At 55.4% G+C, this 17,337-nt stretch overlaps 1 protein-coding gene and 1 long non-coding RNA gene across 2 annotated transcripts; one reads left to right on the top strand and one right to left on the bottom strand.

The window, feature by feature from the left end:
- Positions 1 to 513: 513 nt before the first annotated feature.
- Positions 514 to 2,010, bottom strand: ANKRD9 (ankyrin repeat domain 9). Its single transcript, XM_075426579.1, has 2 exons — positions 1,912 to 2,010; positions 514 to 1,622 (listed from the first exon to the last, which is right to left on the bottom strand). The coding sequence occupies exon 2, from the start codon at positions 1,559 to 1,561 to the stop codon at positions 683 to 685; it is 879 nt and encodes a 292-aa protein (XP_075282694.1). The 5' UTR covers positions 1,562 to 1,622; positions 1,912 to 2,010; the 3' UTR covers positions 514 to 682.
- Positions 2,011 to 2,487: 477 nt separating this feature from the next.
- LOC142362004 (uncharacterized) lies at positions 2,488 to 14,154 on the top strand. The gene is made up of 3 exons (XR_012764583.1): positions 2,488 to 4,415; positions 4,932 to 12,667; positions 12,782 to 14,154. It is a non-coding gene; the product is annotated as an uncharacterized LOC142362004 (long non-coding RNA).
- The last annotated feature ends 3,183 nt before the right edge of the window (positions 14,155 to 17,337 follow it).

The raw sequence follows: 17,337 nt of genomic DNA on the forward strand, positions 1-17,337 counted from the left end.
TCCCCTCTGCCTGACAGCGAGTACCTTGGCTCTCCGAGAGGAACAGAGAAAAACTTTGCAAGGACAACAAATGTTATTTATGCATATTTTAAAAATATATGTTGTTCAGCTGTGCATCCCTGCCAGCCTTGTTTAAGGAAGCTTTAACAGTATCTGGCTTCTCTTCGGTGTTGTGTACAAGATGAGGAAGTTTTCATCTGCGCCTTTAAAAAAGCCCCGCATCCCTGCCAAGATGTATTAGGAGAGCTGTAAAAAAGGAGTCATCCTGTTCCAGGACCGCGAGGTTTATGTAACAGGGAAATCCTAACAAGCAGATACTCCCCCACCCCGTGCACGCTTTTCCAAGGCACATGCCAGCTCAGGGCTTCTTTCAGTCGCTTGATTTGTATTTTGATCACATCTGCCACTGGTTTATTTGGATATATTTACAAACATGTTCTCCCACATACCCTCATTCGTACATGCCGTAGAATGGTTTTATAAAATGCAGTGCAGACCTCACCTCACCACAAGGATCTTTAAATAAAATATATTGTAAACTGCCAGATACAATTCTTTTAAAAAATACAGTTCTAATTAAAACAGACACTTGGCTGCCGCGTTAGCAGCTTCATATGCCGACACATTTTTAGCACAAGAGTCTATTTCCGTCAGGTGAGCAGGAGGCTCTCGTACCGCCCCTCTAGCTCTCCAGTTTCAAGTCCAAAGGCTTGAGAAAGTGAGGCAGAGGCAGATTGTCCAGAGCCTCTGGGAAATGCTCCGGTGGAATGGTCCCGATCAAGACACGCATGGCTGTGACGAACAGCGCCGGGGGAGCGCAGCCCACCAGGCACTGGAACCTGCTCTCCCCCAGGAGGTCCTGCCACCGCTGCCGGTTGTCCAGCAGCTGCTGTTTCATGGCGAACTGGAGGTCCTGAGGCACGAAGAAGAAGAGGCAGTCGAGGCAGAGGAGCTTGGCGCGCGCGTTGGCTGCCGGCGCGTGGGAGATCTGCTGCAGCAAGGTGTCGAGGGGGGTGTTGCCGGCGCCGTCCCGCAGGCAGGGCGACGCGCCGTGCCCAAGCAGCAGCAGCAGGCACTCGGGCCGCGCCAGTTCGCAGGCCACGTGCAAGGCCGTCTTGCCGCCCTCCACGCGGCTGCAGCCCCGGCGGTCCAGGTGGGCGGCTCTGTCGGCCGGCGGGAAGGCCTGGATGGCCTTGAGGATTCGGAAGAGGACGCGGACGCGGTTGTAGCGGACGGCCATGGCCAGGTGCGGGGCCGAGGACTGGCAGCAGCTGAAGCTCTGGCCAGGCACGGCCAGGGCGCTCTGGGGGAACTTGGTCAGCAGGTGCCGGGCATAGGGCTGGTGGTCGTGCACCAGGGCGTAGAGCAGGGCCTCCGAGGGCGAGTACGCGCTCACCTTGCCCCCGTCCTCCCAGTGGAAGACCTCCATGGTGCGCATGTCCTCCAGGAACCAGACGGGCAGCAGGTCCCTCACCGCCTGGTAGAAGGCGAAGGAGGACTTCTTGCACTGCTTCTGGGACTGGGCGCCGTGGCCGCCGACCCACCGGACGCTCCAGGGCATGGCGGGCTCCGCCGGGGGCTGCCTCCCGCCCCGCCGCACGCCGGCCGCATCGGGCCCGGACCTGCGGGGGGGGAAAGGCCGGTCAGCACCGGGCGGACGGGGCTCCCTGGGCTGCCCCCGTCCGTCCCGCCGCCGGCGCGGGGAGAGGCGGGCGGCAGGGGACACCCGTACCCCGGTGCACGGGAGCTCCCTCCCTCCCTCCCTCCCTCCCTCCCCTCGGCGCACAGGGCGCCCGTATCCCCCCGGTGCGCGGGAAGCCGGTAGGCGGGAGCGGCCTCCATTCAGCGCACGGGACCCCGCCGCCGCCCGGCTGCCCTGCTCCCGGCTGGCCCCCGCCGCTCGCCGCTCACCGCTCCGCTGGCTCCGCCGGCCCCGCGCTGCCGCTGCTTCCGCCGTCGGTACCGGTGCCGCCGCCGCAGCGGGAGGGAGGCGGGCAGCGGGCGCGCGCCGCGCCGCCGCTGGGCCCTTTTTATCCCCACCCACCGCCCCGCGCGGCGAAGGTCGGTCAGGACCGGGGAACTGTCCAGCCGCCCCCGATTGGCCGCCGCCCCGGCTCCCCCCGGGCGCCCATTGGCTGCGCCCCGAGGACGGGGCCCTGCACCAGCGCGTGCGTCACGGGAGGCAAAGTTCCAAGAAACTTGGCTGGCGGCGCCGGGCCCCGGCGGGGGCGGGGCCTGCGGGGGGCGCGCGGGGGGCCGGGGGTCCCGGGGCCGGGGGGGGGCGGGGCCTAGGGACGTGGCGATCGGGGGGTATGGGGTCCGGGGTGATGGTGCCCAGGGGGCGCGGGGTCCCGGGGGTGCGGAGTCCGCGGCGCATGGGGTCAGGGGCACACGGGGTCCCGGGGGTCCTGAGTCTCTGGGGTGCAGGGGGCACAGGGACCCAGACATACAGGGTCCTGGGGGCACGGCATGCAGAGAGCATGGGGTCTCGGGGGTCCTGAGTCTCTGGGGTCTCGGGGGTCCTGAGTCCATGGGGTCCGGGGCGCACAGGGACCTGGACACATGGGATCCTGCAGACATGGCGTCCGGGCCACAGGGAGCCGTGCACAGGGGGCTTTGGGATGCCCGGGCTCTGCGGCATAGGAGACTGCAGACACGCAGTGCCCTGGGGCACACGGGGTGCTGGGCAGGTGGTGTCACAGCTGGCCCGTGCCGGACGTCAGCGCGTCCCTGTCGGCGATGGCCCTGGCGGGGCCTGGCACTGCCCTTCACACAGGCTTGCTGCAAAGATGGTGGCTGTCGCTTCTCTCCCGGATCGTGACATTTGCCTGCAGCCCTTCCAGCTGGCAGTCACCCGTAAAGCGCTGGCTACGGATGAGCAGGGAGATGGTCGTGGCGTGGGGTGAGCCTGGCGCCCAAGGGACTCCCCCCTGGGGCACCTGCCGCCCCTTGGCCCTAAAATTCGTGTACGTGGATGGCAGCAGTGCACTGGTAAGGCAACTGCTGTCGTTACTGGGGTCTGCTCTCCCAGAGGGCCTCCTTGCTGACAGCAAGTGCGGGTATCTGCTCCGTCCTTGTCCCCCCCCCCCGAAGCGGGGTCAGAGCATTTCTCCCCTCCACGTGGTGTGTTTGACCCCCAGCATCTCCGGCCTGCAGCCATCGCCCTCTCGGTCAGGAGGGTGGGATCAGGCTCTCTGCAGGTCGGCGATGCCGGTCGCTGTCGTGTTCATGGCCGACAGCTCCAGTTTCTCCGTCCTCGGGGTTCCCCAGCCTTCCTTTCACCAGTGCGGGACCGCCGCTTCTGCTGGTCTCTGCTGGAACAGGCGATGCTTTCCGCCGTCCCAGCACGACGCCCGTGCGTGCAGACGGGGGGGGGACGGCCAGGCGCCGGCCGAAACTCCCCGCTTCCTCGCAGCCCTCTCCGCGAAGCTGCTCGGGGTGGCGGGGAGGGAGCCCGCGGCACGCTGCCGACTCCCCCCCCGGTGACCCCGACGAGGATGAAGCTGATGAGGAACAACCGCTCCCTTTGTCGTGCCGCTTCTGAACCGCCATTCAGCCGGGGGAACAATGCTCAGACTGTGCTGGGTCCGCTTTGCGAGGCACGTCCTCCCGCCGCGCGGTGCTCCCACCGAAACCTGGGGGTTCGTGCGGGGGGCTGCGGGCGGCTGGGGGAGGCGGGCAGGACGCTGCGCACTGCTGTCGCGCTCAGAAAGGCCCCGCGACCGCGTCTGAGGGACGAGAAATCAGGGCAAGGTGCGCTGAGCTGCTTTGCCAGAGAGAATTACATCCAGCGTTTGTCAGTGCGATTCGTCACCCGAGGATCCCCGCGGATCCGCCGCAGCTCCTGGTGTCTCGGCTGTCAGCCGCGGCACAGAAAATCCTCTGTCATCGCTCGTGTCCGATTCCAGGTGAAAACTCATCAAAGGCAGCCGCTTCCGCCACTCCCTGCTGTCGTCGGGGCACTCGCCTTTCAGTTGCATCCCACTGCTGCAGGCATGGGGTAATTTGTACCGAAGTGCAGGATCAGAAGAAATGGTTTAAAACCAGGTAGTTCTGTAGCCCTTCCTTTGTGCCCGGTGCAGCCTCGCTGTCCGTCGCTGATGGCAGCAGTATCCGCCACATCGCTTCATGTCGCCAGTGCCAGGGGATGGCCCTGCCCGGCCATAGACGCTGTGTCCTTTCCCTGCCGTCACCAGGACACTGCCGCAGATTCCGATGCCCAGCGTGGTGACAGAGCCAGGACTCCCAGCCCTTCCTACTCATCTTCCGTGCATGCCTAGGAAAGCCAAGCGGTGTCGGAGCCCAAAGGCTGGGGATTGGCACAGTCACAACGCCCAGCTGGCTTTTGCGTAGGGAGTGAATGTCTGCGGTGTGGAAACGGGACTGCTTCACTGGCACCAAGCTCTCCTGTGGAGGTACGGGGACCAGCCACAACCAGCGTGGGCTTCGGACCCCAGCACTGGCTGGAAACCAGGCCAGAGCGTGCCGAGTCCCCACGGCCTGGCAGCCGATGGTCAGCCCAAGGCTGGCCCCTGTTTGCAAAATGTATTTGTCGTGCGCATTCGAAGCAGGAGCCTGCCTGTAGGAAGGGCAGCCTGTTTGTGGGCTGCACTGGGGAAGGAGTATCACATTTGCCCCCAAAATTGTTTAGAGGATGCCCAGCACTAGTGAAGAAACACGATAGCTCAGAAAGGTTTTAATTTTGTGACATAAATTTTATGTGCAGCCCCCTGGACATGACTTGTTTGCTTGCAGTCCGGCCTGGCTTTAATCGCTTTGAATTAAGTAACTGATCTTATTCCTGATCCGGCTATGAGAGGGCTTATCACAGGTTCCTTGGCACATGACGAAGATTACTCCGTTGGTGCAACCATGTCCAAGCAATGTGATGTGTCCCCTCGGAGCTATTTTTTTTCTTCACCTTCCTCCAGGACGGCAAACCTTTGGTTTCTTCAGCCGGTGACCAACTAAAACCCGCTTAACGCCACCAAAACCCAGCCGAGTAACGGGACGAAGGGAAAAGCTCTGCCGTCTCTTGCAGCAGACGTCGTTTGTTTCCTGAGGTTTTCATTAAACTGAGGGCAGGATCATATTGACTTAATGCATGTTATTGTAGGTGCAATTAAAAGCAGTAAGAACATAGGCAGTATCAGTGAGTACACTGAATATTGTTAATGTTTAGCGCTGGCTTTGAGCATGAGATAAAAGATGGGCAAAGAGTTCATCCCTCATTTTTGAAAAGGGCTGAAAGATACGGGTTTTACTCCAGTCTTTGCAAGGATTTCGTGTGCGGGTTTGACTCTGCACATTTGCCATTTTCCTCTCTTGAAAGCGGGCTCGGGACCAAAGGGCAGCAGAGTTTGGACAACAGCCCCAGACCCATGATGGGCTGGAGCAGCAGCGCTGCCACTTTCCTTTAAGCCTGCGGCCCTGGGGTCTTCGTCAGCGAATCGGATAGAAACGCCTGATGTCCCGTTTAGCTAAAAGGAAACATCTTCAGGGAGAAGTAAGGAGCGAGGAGAGTCAGGGTCTTGCAGCGGGGGAGCTGGGCTGGAATACGCACGCTGTGTGTCGCCGTCCCACCACGGGGACGTCTTCGACCTCCAGTTTAATCTCGCTGTGCCCCCAGCACCCCGTCTGCAGTAACGCTGCTTTGGCCACCCTGTTTTAGCCGGTGAGCTCTTTAGGTCAGGGATAACAAGCAAATAGATCGGTTTGGTCCTTGGGGTCCTGGCCCTGCGTGGGCAGCGCTCCGCTCTTCTGTCCTGAGACAGGGGACAGCGGCTGGTGGCCTGGCGCTGGCCTGTGGGGACACAAGAAGGCAGAGCTGCTGGCAGTCACTGGACGGGACGGGAGGTGTTCTCCGTTGGTGAGGACGCATCAGGGTGGCAGCCTCAGGCACCTCTGTGTAGCTGTGATGAATAATAGCTGTTGCTGACACCTCGTGGAAGCCTTCGATAAACATTTTCTCCAGAAACCTTTCTGTTTCGCTTCCCCTGCTGCTGCTGGCTCCTCATCGGAGGAGCTCACCAGCTCATCTGTGTCACCTCCGAAGCACCCAGCCGGGAAGCAGACAGCAGGGCCCTTGGGGACCCTCCTTTCTCTCCCCAAGGAAGAGGAGGGGATGTCTCCTCCCCGCGTGGTGGTGAGGACAACTCGCTGTGGGTGGCCGTTGCACATCAGATGCAGAGAGGAAAGCACCCCCCTCCTATACCCACCGCCGAGTCTGCAACCTCCATCGTGTCCATGCCTTTTCTGTGCCTGCTTTGCCCATCTCCGTTTTTCAGGGCGACACATTGGCAAGCGGTTGTTACAAATCACTCTGCCCTTTCACTTCAGAATCTCGAATCGCTTTGGAAAAAAGACACAAGTTTTCCTGGGAAGTGGGAAAATATTTTCATTTGAGAAACAAGGTCGCCGAAGATGCTGTGGAGAATCAGCGATGACCTGGGTTGGGGTGTTCCTCCTGGCTTCCTTGCTGAAACTGTCAGACAGCATTGCTCGCTCCAGGGGAGGAGTCGTGGCCTTGAACCCTGTTCTCGCTGCTCACCCCCGCACTGTCTCGCTCAGCACCCGCCTATTCTTCCTCCTCAGTCTTCTTTTGTTTTACAGCCACTCTCTCCTTGCCTGACTTTGTACGAGTCATCATTTCACGTGGAGCCCGAGCTGCCTGGAACCCCAGCTGCTTTGCTTTCTCTGCTGCGCTACAGGGTCAGCTCCGTCCTGACCCACAGCACGGAAGAAAAGCTGCTTTGGAAATAGCAAAAGGAACAAGCCTTCTCTTGTTACTCTGGTTTCCTGGCTGCTGCTGAGTGAATGTGACACCCTTCCAAAACTCTGCATCCCAAAGGATGCTTGGGCGCCCAAGTGAAGCTCATTTTAGGAATGAAATCTCTCCACCGGCTCTGGAGGAAATACGCAACATGGGGGTTGACTGCTGCAGATCGTCAGTGCCAGCTGATGGGAGGCTGCATTAGTGGCTCAGCTGGTGTCACGGATCTGTTGAGGCTGTCAGTGTCCACTAGTGGGATAACCCAGTTTTTGGGCTTTGAATCCTATTTTTCAGTCCGGTTCCTTGACGGAGAATGCAAAAGACTATTCTGGCAGAAGTGAGGTGGGCAGCAAGGTGACAAGGTCCTTCAGCTGCTGGTATCTCACAGGCCCTCAGGGGTGATCACAGGCTCTCATCAGCGTCCCCTGTATTTTGGCTAGGTTTGCAGGCTGCCCCTCGTTAAGCCTTGATTTTGGCACCTGTAGCAGATGAGCTACATCCATCCTTTTGGGAACTTAGGGAAACTCCCCGAGCTGCAGCAGAGATTAAATTTGATCCAGTATGTTGCAGGGGGAAGCTGAAAAGTGTGCTTGTCCCTGAGAGATGAAAAGGTACCTTTTGGGGAGCCTTTCTGTTTCGTAAGCAAGCGGATGAGAGGGGTCAGAGAGCTCCTGACGCTGGTGGACAATTTTGGCCTTCAGCTTGATGTTGGTTGTTAAAAATATTATCCCAGATGTATTAATATGACCAGACTGGATTGCATCTGAGCTGAACATTGTGAGCCCAAGGCAGGACATAAATATAGAAGCAAAACAGCCTGACATAAGAGTCATCTGTCCTCTTCTACACAAGAAGTGAAGGGGAAAGAGAGGAAACTTCTTCTGTGGCAATGTTTAGATGCTTCCAGGCATTACTCTAAGCCTCAGAGACTGCCTGTGCCGGCGTCCCGGGGCACAGCAGACCCCCTCACTCAGCCCCTAGCGTGCTGTGCCCCAGGACTGCGCACTCAGCGCATTTTTAACCTGGGGTTAGATTTGCCTAGACAAGGTCTGCAATCAGGAATGACTGTTTGTTTGATGTGTTTGCCTAACAGGATTACCCTTATCATAATCATATAGCAGCCCGGCCTTGGCAGAGCAAACCCCAAGGGCTTGAGGGGTCAAACCTTTGCCTCCCTCGCCCCAAATGCGCACAGCATAGCCTGTCTCTGTTACCGTGCAATATCCAGCCAGTGCTTCGGCTGGCAGCCAGTGCTCCACTTTTGGAAAGAGCAGTTGTGCCATATACTGCTGCCTGCTGACATCACACTTGGCATTTCTCTCTCCTCACCTGAAAAAAAAAAACATCAGTAATATTAAAAGGTAGAAAAATTATGTGGTGTTTTACAATTAGAGAATGCAATGCCTTCCCTGTTGGGAATTGCTCTGAGCAGGTGCCTGATTGCATTCAGGGGGAGTTTTTTACCCTCTGGCTCCCTAAGAATAGGTAATGAACAATTGGGGTTCCTGCTTTTTGGGTTGTATATGATGAACATGCCTAAAATATTTACAAAAGCATCTGTTTGTCTATAAAAGTGTATCTGTGCTTACTAAAGTTTGCTGATTTAACAGACTCTAAGAAGGCACAGGATAAGAGCTCCATTTTCCTGCAGATAAGTAGGGTGAAGGCTTTGCTAAAGCAGAGCCTGACTCCGCTGGGGATCGGGGCCCAGGCTTGCCCACCCCGGTTACTGGCCGGGGTGGGGGGCTCCTCCTTGCTCCCGAGAGGTGTCATTTTAACCCCAGCACTTCCCAGTCCAGCTGGCGTGAGCCTGGCCTTACCAGCTCCCCGGGCTATTTGTGGAAGCAGAACCTGCTGCTCGCTCTTTGCTGGTTCCAAAACCAGCAAGATCCTTTATTTATAATGTGCTATAATTGGCTTGAATGAAACCTGTGGTTCTCTGGGCTTTAGGGCCACAGGACTGGTGGTGCAGCAGCACCCTGATTCCGGGGGATGCTGCCGGGGGTGCTGAGATGGCTCTGCGTAAAGCCGAGGGATGTGTAGCTACACGGTGTGAGCCGCATGTTCACGGGCTCCCGGCTTCTGGAGCAGGCTGTGCTTGTCAGGGCCATGTAGGTCCCTGTCTCTAGATGAGGTTTGTGGGGATGGAGCCTCTCTGGAGCAAGGCAGAGTGAAATCTTCCCGCTGCAGCGGCATCACCGTGGAGATGCTGGGGTGCTGCAGGGAGCATCACCCTAACCGTGCTTTTTTCCCCCCAAGGCAGTTATAGCTGGGATGTGAGCAGGGCTCTGCGACTCAGAAATTACCTATTTGACCACCAGGCCTAAACAACTTGAGTTTGCCTGTGACTAGAGTATATTTAATTTTGGTGGCGTGAGCGGCTCTTCAGACCTCGCTGTTCAGAGTGAAACTGTTCTGACCTTGTAGTTCATCGCAGGGCGAACTCCTCCTAGCTAAGAAAAAGAAAAGCAGCCACCTCACTTATCTTTAGAAGCAGGTATACGTGGTATAATGCTTACCCAAGGGTTGTACTTGATCAGGTTTTGCTGTATAAATCCCTCTGCCATTTGAATCCTAAAACTTCATAGATATAAGGCCAAGCAGAAAAATTAAAAAAAACCAAATTTGGCTAAGGCTTTGCACATCTTTGAGGACTTATTTTTATTCCCTTTTTTTCATTCTCTCTGCTCTTGGCTGCTGCTGGGTCTGTTGAAATAACAAACAGGGATGAGGAAAGAGGGCAGCTCTGTCATGAGCTTCCTTCGGTGGGAAGCGGCTGCGGTGCAGCAGTGAACTCTGACGGCAGCTGCCACCGCAATAGGCAGATGTTCCTCTGTCACGCACTCCCCAGTAGGAAACCAGTTTTCTTCCTGAAAAAGACTGGATTATCAGTCAAAAGCCTTTTTGCTGCAAAGTGGTGTTTAGAAAGAGTCTTTCTTTCTCCCTTGTTTTGTAAAAAATAGTCAGAAGTCTTCTAATGCTGCCTGAAGCAGCTCTGCTGCCAAGAAAACCTCTGGGTCTGGTGAGGAGGCCTCTGTAATATTTCCGGTTTCTCTGTAATTATTTTCTAATGAATTTTCAAATCCAAGTATAATCAGGATGTTAGATCATAGCAAGTTCACAGCAGGGTTCTTCAGTGTGTTTTTTCTTTTTCTAAATCAGTAGCTATCCTCTATGCCGAGGCAGTAAGATCACGCTGTGCGTGTAAAGGCGCCTAAAATCAGGGGGGCAATGCCTTTTACCTGCAGCGTTCGGCACCGGCATTGCTTTATGCAATTCTCCATTTGGAAGCGTTGCCTTTGCCACTGAAATTATTGTAACTGCCTGATCAGATTCGTCCATTGGAATGTCTTTTTGTGGCTTAGTAAGTGGCTGGGGGCTTAGGGTGCAGCTGCCCTTGCCGGGGTTTCCCTCTGCTCCTGCACACGCAGTTTAGGGAAATGGGAAGGCTGATGTTTCCAAGGTGTTGCCAGTATTTTGTGATGCCTCCAGCCCAGAAAAGAGAAATAAAAGAAGGCTAAAAAGATGATGTGAGGTAAGGGGAAGATGAGATGCATGGCAAAAACAAGCCAGGTATAAATAGTGAGGCTGATATAAATAGTGAGGCTGAGGAACACTCGAGCCCAGCTGCTGAGCGCGGCAGAAAGGTCGGCTTGCTCCCTGCCACTGCCTGAGACGTGTAGGGTGAGTGTGGGGGCCCCGGCGGCTGCTCCCCCTCGGCTCTGCTCCCCAGACATCTCCTGCAGCCCAGCTCAGATACCGGGACCGGGCCGGGCTGACTGCGCTCACTCACCATCGCCATCCAGCTCAGCAGCAGGGCTGCCCGCCACGGGGCTGGAGCAGCAGCCGCTGATGAGCGCTGTGTTTGGAGCACCCACAGGTTTTTAATTTGCAGAAAAGTGCCAAGACCGTTTGGGCAAGGTCTTGGGCTCCTTCCGAGGTTTTCGCAGAGCAGCTGGGGCCGCAGAGCACGGCATGCTGCCGAGGCTGGGCAGAGCCGGTGGCCATGGCCGTGCTGGCCACGCAGCCCGTCTGTCCCCCACGCACGCCAGCGTGGCCCATCGCAGATAGGGGTTGTCTGCTGGGCTCCGGGGAGGGCTGTTCCTTGGCAGCTCACCTGGAGCTGGGTACGGCAGCATCTCCTGAAGTGCCTGACGATGCAGGTGGGAATTTCACATCAATAAAATGGGAATTTTTACTAAAATCAGTCAGAAGGCTGCTAACACAAGCAGGAGCACAGGTCTGTGCACGGTGAGTTACACGCAGCTCCAGGGACTGGAAATGTGTACGAATAATGAAGATTTCCAGCGTTTTATAGCTCATGCTAAGAAATACTGCAGGACACGGACAAAATACTCAGGCTCCCCTCTCCACATCTCTGCTTTGCTGCTGCCAGCCTTTAGCCCCACTCTTCTGCCCCCAAACCAGGGATGACAGAAGAAGTGCCTGTGTCCCAGTTTGCAGCCAGGTGTTTCAGCTTAAACTACTGGGGAAAGTGGGTCCGGGCTGATATACCACTGCAGTGTGGTGAAGGGATGTAGGTCCTGGAGTAATGCCTGTGCTCAGAAGACAGAACAGCCTTGGGCTGGGCTGGGCTTTTTTTAAGTGGTGTCAGCACTTGAGATCACTTATGCTTGTGATTGGGTATAGACCACAGGAAACACAGGATTTCACATTGATTTACCCTGGAAAGCTTGCTGCTGTCTCTGTAGCACAAGTACTCCTGGAGACAGGCTGCTCGTGCAATTCGTGTGTTCTGTGGAGCAGAAAGAAGAACATTTTGGCGAGGATTCAAGCACCTTTCTCTGTTGTTCTGGTGATAAGTGCATGATAAGAGTTCAAGGTCTTTGCTTGCTTGTATAGAACAAAACCAGCTTTTCTTAAGTTGCTGCTGGCATCCCTCAGCTTCCTGAGGGTGCTGTTCTGGGTGAGTATGATAAGGTTGTGCTGTGTGGGTTGTGGTGTGTCCTACATCAGAGGTGGGCTTCCAGTCGCTGGCACGCCGCAGTGGCTATGCCACAGCAAGCATGTGGGATAAGCTGAATGCTCTCTCCGAGGGACTGGGACTTCATGGAAGGAGCGTGGGATGGTAGCACAAGTCCATTGCAGATGGTAGCCCACTGCAGTGGTCCTTGCAAGCAAGCCAAGGATGGCTGCTGTTTTAGCACCATCATTAGGTTTCACAGTTGACAGCCTGTGGAGATGTGAAGGCAAGGCAAGCCTTCTTGGTGCTGCTGCTTCCACCTTTTCACAGAATCACAGAATCACAGAATAGTAGGGGTTGGAAGGGACTTTTTGTCATCTGGAGAAGATGGGACTGGTTCTCTAATGCTTGGTTTGTGCTCTCAAAGACTTAAGTGTGTCTGAAGGCTGGATATTTTTGGCAGAAGTGTAAGGATGGTGATGTGAGCAGAGGTGAGGCAAGTTCAGAGCAGCGGGATGTGACATTCAGGCCTGCTCTAGAGGCTCCGGTGGGCTGAACCAATCACCAGGAGCTGAACTCCTTGGGTCGCCTATGGTGGAAAGGACTGAGCTGCATCCACTCTGCTCGGCTGCCTTCCAGCCCCTGCTCTCATGGGGCTTCCCTGGCTCCGTCTGCCTGACGCCGTGGGTAACTTCCCAAAGCTGGAGCCCCCGCTGCCTCCGTTTCTGCAAAGGCCTGTTAGTCATTTCCCACTTATAAACAAACGTTTTAGAGACGCTGGAGGAGCTGAGCCACCAAGAGGACAAAGCTCCATTGCTTTTAAACCAGCTCATTCATCGGTGAGTTGTGTCACGCAACAGCTCAGCTGCTGACGAACTGAAACCACCCTCTGCTTGCTGTGCAGGGGACAGCAAAACGTGCTGCTTGTGCCGGCCGGTCTGCCAGTCTTCGCTTTGACTTCCATTTTAAAGGTATTGTAGATGAGGTGGCTTTATTCAGAGATTTTTTTAAATTATTATTATTATTATTATTATTTAAAATACTTTTTTTGTATTTATTTAATTGTTTTTCCTCTTTTTTCGCAGAGAGGCCTGAGTTTGTCTCACCGCTTTTCCGCTGATGAGTCCATGCTGACTTGAGACCTTTCCTTCTTCCTTACACCCAGAGGGCTCCCCGGGTTTCTTGGAGGACGCTTGCAGTCGTAGGACAACAGGGAACTGAGGCGTTGCTGTTGCTGCAAGCTGAAGGCAAAGGACTCAAATCAGTCCTTGCAAAAGGAGGAATCTGCTCACCCGTGTTTAACCGCTGCCTGGCTTCGGCGCTTTTCTAACCTTCATTTCCACCTGCGTGACCTGCCCGTAGGTGTGGGCTCGCGCATTCCTCCTGCTAACCCGGGCAGGGCATCGGGCGCCTGGCGCGCGGTTCCACGCTGACGTCTTTCTTGAAAATCCGATGTGACTGAGGGCATGCACAGCTTGGGAATGAATTATTGCCAGAGCTCCTGGAGCAGTACCAAGCAGCCAGCCCTGGGGAACAACGCTCTCGCAGATGATCAGCCAGCCCCTTCCTCGAAGAGCTCTTTGGAAGAAAACGCTTGTAGGGCTTAAAGAGGAGAATTGCTTCACCACAAAATATTCCACAAAGAGGGCCAAGTATTGTAAAAAGAGTGGGAAGTGTTTAAACCAAATTTTTAACAGCCTATTAGGTATTTTAGTGAAGAGATTTATTCTTGACTCGTTAAAAAAAAGAGCCCAACTTGATTATTTACCTAAATGCTGTGTCACGAGGGGTGGAGGCTGCAAGCCTGAGGCTGGCAGAGCCGAGAGCTGCGGGGCTGCCCAGAGCTCCTGAATCTCGGCTCCAGGCAGAGTGGAGCCAAAATCAAACTGTGTTTGGCTGCTGGGGACAGACCTGCCATCAGGATTTTTTTCTCAGCTTAGCGGAGTTTCACCCCAAGATCCCCACTGACGAAGGGATGCTCGGTGCCCCACTGTCCCACCTCCACTCCCCGTCCCATGCTGCCTGCGCAGCATCCGTGGGTGTCCCGGGGGATGTGTGAGCTCTGATGGCCACCCAGAGCGGCGGCCTGGGACCTGGCTTGGGAATTAGTGTAACTCCCATCGAAGCTGCTGGGGTTCGCTTCAGAGCTCAGCGCAAGCCCAGTGCTCTCTGAACTGGGAGACCTCCTTGAGCTCCGGTGCGAGGGGTGTATTGCTGGGTTCTGTGAGCCTTCGAGGCTCCCTCCACTTCACTGTACCCTTCCAGGAGCTGGAAAGCAACATTTTCCCCCTCTGCAGCAGCAGCCTGTCTCTGTGTCCGTGAGACAGGCTCGGTTGTTTGGTCTGGGTGTCTCCAGTGACGCTGGTCAGGCACAAAAATCACGCAATCTGAAAGGAGCAAAATAAGAATTACCCCAAATGTCAGATTCTTTCTGTCTTTAGTCTTTTTTTTTTTCTTCACGTTATTTATCTTTAGGGCTCATTTTCCTAAGCTGTTTAAAACTAGGGAAACCAGCAGTTTGCTGTAGCTAAGCTGGGAGCGCGGTCCAATTCCCCAGGGCTCTGCCCCCGAGGGTCGCCGCCGCGGGGCCGCTGCGGGGCCGGCTGCCCCCACCCGGCTGCAACAGCCGAGGGCTCCCCCTGCAGCTCGGCGGAAGCTACTGCAGGTCTGGCGGGAGCTGGGATGGGTTTGTCAGTGCTGATTTTCATGTTTATAAAAAAAACAAAAACGGAGACAGGACAAATGTAGCTTGCTCCACTAAAATCCCGAGTCAGTTCTACCGACTTCAGCAAACACGGATAGGGTTGTCACAGAATCACAGGTGGCAGGGGTCTGAAGGGACCTCTGTGGGTCATCTGGTCCACCCCCCCCCCGCCAAAGCAGGGTCACCTACAGCAGGCTGCACAGGACCTTGTCCAGGCGGGTCTTGAATATCTCCAGAGAAGGAGACTCCACAACCTCCCTGGGCAGCCTGTTCCAGTGCTCCGTCACCCTCAGAGGGAAGAAGTTCTTCCTCATGTTCAGACGGAACTTCCTGTGCCTCAGTTTGTGCCCATTGCCCCTTGTCCTGTCACTGGGCACCACTGAAAAGAGTCTGGCCCCATCCTCCTGACACCCACCCTTCAGATATTTATAAGCATTTATTAGGTCCCCTCGCAGCCTTCTCTTCTCCGGGCTGAACAAGCCCAACTCCCTCAACCTCTCCTCGTAGGACAGATGCTCCAGTCCCCTCACCATCCTTGTAGCCCTCCGCTGGACCCTCTCCAGTAGCTCCTCATCTTTCTTGAAGTGGTGAGCCCAGAACTGGACTGAGTACTCCAGATGGGGCCTCACTAGGGCAGAGTAAAGGGAGAGGAGAACCTCCCTCGACCTGCTGGCCACACTCCTCTTAATGCACCCCAGGATCCCATTGACCTTCTTGGTAACAAGGGCACACTGCTGGTTGGCACTTTTCTTCTTCCCAGGACTCAACCAGCAGTTTCCCAGAGAGATGTGTTAGGCCAAGGATGGTGGTATAACAATTAAATCCACAGGTCAGCTCCCACTGCGGTTTTGCCCCTCACATGAAAAAAAAGGGGCTAAAAGTTTACATGGATCAAAGGGGAACTGGGCAAGTTCATGGGGAAATGTGCTGAGGGATCATAAAGCTGCATCACAGACCGAGGATGTGCCAAAGCAGCAAACTGTTGGAGGCAGCGAGTAGTTTTGGGGGAAGCTTTGCTGGATTCTCTAATCTTGTAGTGCCCCATCCTCCGGCCCTATGGCTCTCATGCTGTCGCGGACATCTGTGCCAACACTTCCCAAAGCGGTTCGGGCTTGCTGTTGCTGCATAGAATCATAGAATGGTAAGGGTTGGAAGGGACCTTAAAGATCATCTAGTTCCAACTGCCCTGCCATGGGCAGGGACATCTTCCACTAGACCAGGTTGCTCAGAGCTCCATCTAGCCTCGCCTTGGACACTGCCAGGCATCCACAGCTTCTCTGGGCAACCTGTTCCAGTGTTTCACCACCCTCATGGTGAAGAATTTCTTCCTAATATCTAATCTAAATCTGCCCTCTTTTAGTTTACAGCCATTCCCCCTTGTCCTATCACTACACACCCTTGTGAAAAGCCCCTCTCCATCCTTCCTGCAGGCCCCTTCAGGTACTGGAAGGCTGCTGTAAGGTCACCCCGGAGCCTTCTCTTCTCCCAAGAAGAAATTCTTGCCGAATTTAGGCAAATGTAGCTTAATGTATTACACAGAGGTCACAGCTGAAATGTCCTTTCCACCTTTACCTGCTTAGATCCTTTTTCAAAGGAAAATTGAGCTCCCAGAGAATATGCGCACCTTGTGCACCATGTACACCAAGGTCTGCCCACCTTGTGCATCACCTACACCAAGTTCTGCACATGCTTCAGGGGCATTTACCCCAGTGTATTGACCTGCCCCATTTTGGGGACGCAGTGGGGCTTGGTCAGCAGTTGGCAGGGGCTCAAGAAGAGGTTGGTGTGCTTTGTTCCCCTCTAACCTGCACATACAGACACGCTCAGCTCTCAGCTGGCTGCTGGCACAGCCCTCAGCGTGGCACAGCCTGTGCTTTCTCATGTAAAATTCAATAAATTCAGCATTTTCAGGACCTTAGCATAATCAGGGTTTTCAATCTTCTCCTTCATTGCCTTCTAATATACCCTCCTGACAATTAACTCGGCGTGTTGGGAGAACGCCAAATGCAGGGTAAAAGACTTCGTTTTTCTTTCCCATAATTAAACGTCGTGTTTGCTGCTGTCTCTCCCACTCGATTAAGTGTCCGTGTACAGTCTAAAATGCTCTTTAGTGAATTAGCATAAGGTCTGTCAGGATTCGACCGATGTTCTCCCTCCCGCTGCATCTGTGCAGCTCCCAAAGAGCAGCGTCGGCCGGCGGCGGGGGCCTGGAAGGGGGCTGTTCCCCCGGCCTGAGCCATCCTCCTGCAAAAGGTGCGTGCCCACCTCCCCTCCCCCCCGGCCCGAAGCAGCCATGTCCAGGGACGGAGCTCGCGACCCTCCGCGTGGCATCGCGGCTGTGCCCGTCTCGCTCCTGCGGGAAAAGGCTTTTCACTGCAACCCTGTAAAAAGTGCTTGCAAAACCTCCCCCGGTCTCCGTTCTGCAGGCTGATTGAGATGGCCAGCTGGGGAAAGAGTCCTTCTTTTAATTACACCTGAAGACATGTTGGAGAAGCATTCCCTGAGCCGGACTCTGGCAACACCTAAAGAACTGTGAGTGATGGCAAAAAAAGACAGTAGGGTGTCACTGAGTAAGGGATGCGTGAGTTATGGGCTGGGAGATGCGGTAAGTGTAGTAATGTTCTACCAGTTCAGGCTGAGCTGGACGTGAGGTGACGGCTGGGGTCCTCAGCATGACACAAGCAGCATGGTCATCCCAACTGGCAGCCCTGACCTGGGGAACGGCTTGTCCCTGCTTGGAGCGTTTCCCCAGATGGCATTCGCTGGAGCTAGTGCCCCTGTTGCCACATCTGCCAGGGCTGCTCTGTGCCACCAAACTCCAGATAAAGGGTGCCGGGCAGGACAACTTTTCAAAGAGGCACTATGCTTCTGGTCAACTTTTCAGCACGGCCCCAGCTCCTGCTGGGAGTCTGTCCGTATCCCGTTATGTCGTGCACT

The sequence above is a fragment of the Opisthocomus hoazin genome, chromosome 7 (genome assembly GCF_030867145.1).
Source record: "Opisthocomus hoazin isolate bOpiHoa1 chromosome 7, bOpiHoa1.hap1, whole genome shotgun sequence".
Taxonomy (NCBI): domain Eukaryota; kingdom Metazoa; phylum Chordata; class Aves; order Opisthocomiformes; family Opisthocomidae; genus Opisthocomus; species Opisthocomus hoazin.